This window comes from Eurypyga helias, unplaced genomic scaffold (assembly GCF_000690775.1).
Source record: "Eurypyga helias isolate BGI_N326 unplaced genomic scaffold, ASM69077v1 scaffold43101, whole genome shotgun sequence".
NCBI lineage: Eukaryota > Metazoa > Chordata > Aves > Eurypygiformes > Eurypygidae > Eurypyga > Eurypyga helias.
In genome coordinates, this window is record NW_010230973.1 from 4905 (window position 1) to 8826 (window position 3922).

Here is a 3922-nt window from a genome sequence, read left to right on the forward strand (position 1 = left end):
TAGGAGCAGCAGTCCTAACTACAGTGCTGCTTAAATAAGAACGGCATTATGTAGTACTTCTGGCTGACAGTTTCCTTCAACATTAAATATAAAAGTAACACCAGCAGTAGATCTGTTGAAGTGATGATTAGAGTTCCGCGTAATAAATGTGACTTAAGCGCTCTTTCTGACTCTTCCCTTTCATAACACTTCTGCAGGTTTCAGAAAGTATGTGTCCACACTCTTACATGGGAGAGTCACTCCTTTTTGATCTGTTTCCACCTTCTTGTTCCCATTCGATTCTGGCAGAATATAGCACAGGACAGTGCTAGTGGCATCAAAGGGATCACTTTTTTTTTTTAGGTGACTAATTCTGTGACAGGAAAAGAGAACATTTAGAATAAAAATAAAAATAAGTTGTCCTTGCATTTATTGTGATAGCCCGTTGAAAGAGTACTTTGTAGAATGTATTCAGGAGGAAAATCTAGAAAATGTTCCTGGGTTATCAGATATCCCTATGGTACAGGAAGGAACATGTGCTGCATTGGACCATACTGGTGCATACATTTGAAGGCATGAAAACTACCTTGTACCTCTCAGGTGTGCACCAGTAGGGATGTTGTGCTGAATCCAAGTGAGCTAACTGGAAAACTCATTTTCTTTTTTCTTGTTTTATTTGATTTTTAACTGGAAGAGCTATTAGATGGTTGCCTTGATAAGATCCATATTAACAAAACCCTAGGCAATTAAGCTAATTTAGCAACTGAAAGTTGAGCCCTTGTCCATCTAGTCTGTGTGGTTTACTACGTAAGCTATCTCGTTTGAGTTACTCTGAAACAAATAAACGAAAAACAACCCCACAAGGAACTGCAGTTTCAGCATAAGCTTTATTCTCTATCGCAGATGTATATAGAAATATAGGAAGAGGTTTCCAGCAGTTTCAGAAAGGATTCATACAGCCTTCAAACACATAATTTAGAATAATCGCTGGTTTTACTAAGGAAAAGAAATAAAATAAGAAAATAAGCCTGTATGTCAGCCTGTGATTAATCTTGCCCTTTATTATTTTTGGCTCTAGATGTTATGTTCTTCCTTAAAAGATAACCCGTTCCAAAGTCTGTCAGGGCAAACTGTTGAGGTTCACCTGCTTTCTTCTTTAGAGTTGTGAAATTTCATTTTAAAGTAAAATTTAAACCAAATCAGGCCATCCAGTGCTGTCTTTGTCCTTCATCTTCCCTTGGTTTTTCATCTGAGTTCCTAAAAAGGCAAAAGAAATTTTGATAGTCTTAATATCTTTCTGAAAATCCTGTTTTGATAACCCATTTGCAAGTTCAACAAGTGCTCAAGCGAAGGCAGAGACTAAGTTGGCTTTCACATAGTTATATTTGATAAAGACTCTTATTTGTGTAATGGCCATAGAAGTAGCCCTTCAGAAGGAATTCAGAAGAAAACCGAGGGAGGAACTTGGGAGAAGTCTTAGGAGGCTGAAAAGCAGGGTGAAAGCAGAAGTGTGAAGTGATGTGTAATGAGGATATTAAGACTGAGAGAAACATTAAAACAGAAGATGCATAAAAACCAGCTTAACATGGGTGAGTGCAAATAAAGTATGATGGGCTGTGAGGGTAAAAACCAGGCAGCTGTGGTGGGAGTTGGTCATTTTAGTTACCAGTGAATCTGCTGGCACTGCCTTAGTTACAGTAATGAGTTGACTACTTTTCATCATGACAACTGTGAAGGTTTTAGCTGAGAAAACAAGGAAATGCTGGGATTCGAGGGCAAGGGGGGATAAAGATTGGTAGCTTAAAAGGAAAGGAAGCCTTCCCCTTCTGCCTCATATACTTTAATGGGATTTCTTAAAGTTCCACTAGCAGTTTCTGAACATCTGATACTTTAGTGGCTCTTTCTGTGGTTACTTGGTCCCAGTCACTTCTAAAATGCTGCTAAGAATGTCTCACATGACAAATTAGAAGACAAAAATAGTTCAGTTTGTGGTGTTGGTGGTTTTGTTTGGTGCCTTGGTTTGTCTGGGGTTTTTGGTTTGCCTTTTTTTTTTTTTTTTGTGGTTGTGTGTGGGTTTGGTTCTTTGTTTTTTATAAATCTGCTTTTATGGCTTGGTTGGCAGTACCTTTAGCATTCTCTTCAAGCATGTCCCCTAGCATCTTCTCCAGTGCTTGTCCATATTGTTGATACTCTTCTTCTGTTATCTTGACACTGATTTCAAAGGGAACATTAAACTACAAAAACATTAACGGACAGAGTTTTACAGACAAGTTCTGGACAAGGACACTGCAAGTTCATTTTGTTGATGGGAATGATGATAAGCAAGGGGTATAAAAAGTTATTCCATCTATTCACTTATTAGTGCTGAGATATGTAATCAGAATATCAAACAGGGTGTACAGTTAGTGCACACCAAACTGCACAGTAACCCTGAGGAAAGAAAACTTAGAAGAAACTCACGTTATGAAATGTTAGTTCTGAAAAGTAGGTGAACCAAATAGGAGATCATGATCTGAATTACTGCAGCTAATTTTAAATCATTTCATACCATCAATGCTGGCAGTTTTCATGTGCCCTTTCCTATTGCTGTTTCAAGTTAAATATGACTATAGTTTTAATTTGGACTGCCTCTTGTGACAGAAATTTTCTTACCCAACCCCACCCCTTAAACTTGTATATGAGCAAGAAGAATAAATACAAACCTTAACTTCAACACTGTTTTTGTCATCATCTGCCCCTGCCTCACCTGCATCCCGACGATGTAATTGTGCTGTTGGGTTTTTTTGATCCTTTTGTTGCTAGAAAGCAAGCAAAATAATATCTATATATTCTTTCCATAATCAAGCTAGTCTGTAATGGGGAAATTAGAATGTAAAATTATCACAGATGCAGCAAATTAGCTGAAGGCATCATACACTTACATAAATCTGTATGATAGTACGATTATTATAGCTCTACATACTATTGCTGCATTGACTTTAATGAATCTTTAAACCGAATACCTACTAAAGAACCCTTACACCTTACTATTAATTTCCAAAGATGACATCAGATTATTTAAATGAATGGTTTCTCATTAATTGTTCTCTTTTTTCAGATTATTAATTCTTACTGAATGAGATTAGGAGCATATTCTCATATCATGAATACAATGCTAATGGTTTGTTACAGAAGTTGTCTGGAATAACTCCTTCCTCTTCCAGAAACTCTTATCTTCTTTACAGCATTCAGAGAAGCTTTTAGAATATAGGGTTTAAGGGCTTATAGAGGAGGATAATCTTGAGAAAGTGTATCTGAATTTTTTTACCTGTAATCTTTTATATTCAGGGCTTAAAAAACTAGAGCCAGCCAGAGTAGTTTCTGTCCAGAGGATGCTGAAAAGAAGAATTCCCAGCAGAGTACTTCTGAGAAACATGATTATCTTCCTGAGGCAGGGTGTCAAACCTGAAACCATAGGTTGAAAAATTAAACATATTTTACAAGATCTGCATTTAACTGAATCTAGATCCAGTAAAAATATTTCCTCTGACCTGAATGACCTGAAATTATTTCTAAAGATGGATGTATAAACCAAACAGTTTTTAGATGATAAAGGTAAAAATACCCCTCCAAAAGAAACTGTTGCTTACTGTTTTTTCTTCTGCAAGGACGATACAGTAGCTGGAAGAGACAAGGTTAGTGGAGAGGAGTTACAAGGGAAACTGGCAAAAGCTGAAAATGCTTCGAGCCTTCACCTGGGTAGATTCGTGGCTTCACCAAACGGCCGCTCTCTGAAGCACTTTATATATTGAGAGGAATATTTGTTCTGGAAATGCAATCTGATATGTATTTAAATTCCTTGGAAACTTGGCCTGCTTGTGAGATAACGGAATCAACAAAAAAGTGAGAACAGCGCGTGGGTCTGTTGCTGTGCATGTTTCACGTGTAATGACACTGTGTAGGG

The 3922-nt window shown here is 37.3% G+C and overlaps 1 protein-coding gene across 1 annotated transcript; it reads right to left on the bottom strand.

Moving 5' to 3' along the window:
* Positions 1–1168: 1168 nt before the first annotated feature.
* Positions 1169–3394, bottom strand: GHRL (ghrelin/obestatin prepropeptide). Its single transcript, XM_010160906.1, has 4 exons — positions 3287–3394; positions 2682–2777; positions 2105–2213; positions 1169–1236 (listed from the first exon to the last, which is right to left on the bottom strand). Exons 1-4 carry the CDS (start codon positions 3392–3394, stop codon positions 1169–1171), a joined length of 381 nt encoding a protein of 126 aa, XP_010159208.1.
* Positions 3395–3922: the final 528 nt, after the last annotated feature.

Excerpts from the sequence above, each read along its gene's own strand:
- GHRL (XM_010160906.1), bottom strand. The coding sequence starts at position 3,394 with ATGTTTCTCAGAAGTACTCTGCTGGGAATTCTTCTTTTCAGCATCCTC. Across the intron at positions 2,778-3,286 it reads CTGAATATAAAAGATTACAG|CAACAAAAGGATCAAAAAAA; the intron begins GTAAAAAAATTC and ends CTTGCTTTCTAG. Across the intron at positions 1,237-2,104 it reads GCTTGAAGAGAATGCTAAAG|GAACTCAGATGAAAAACCAA; the intron begins GTACTGCCAACC and ends TTGCCTTTTTAG.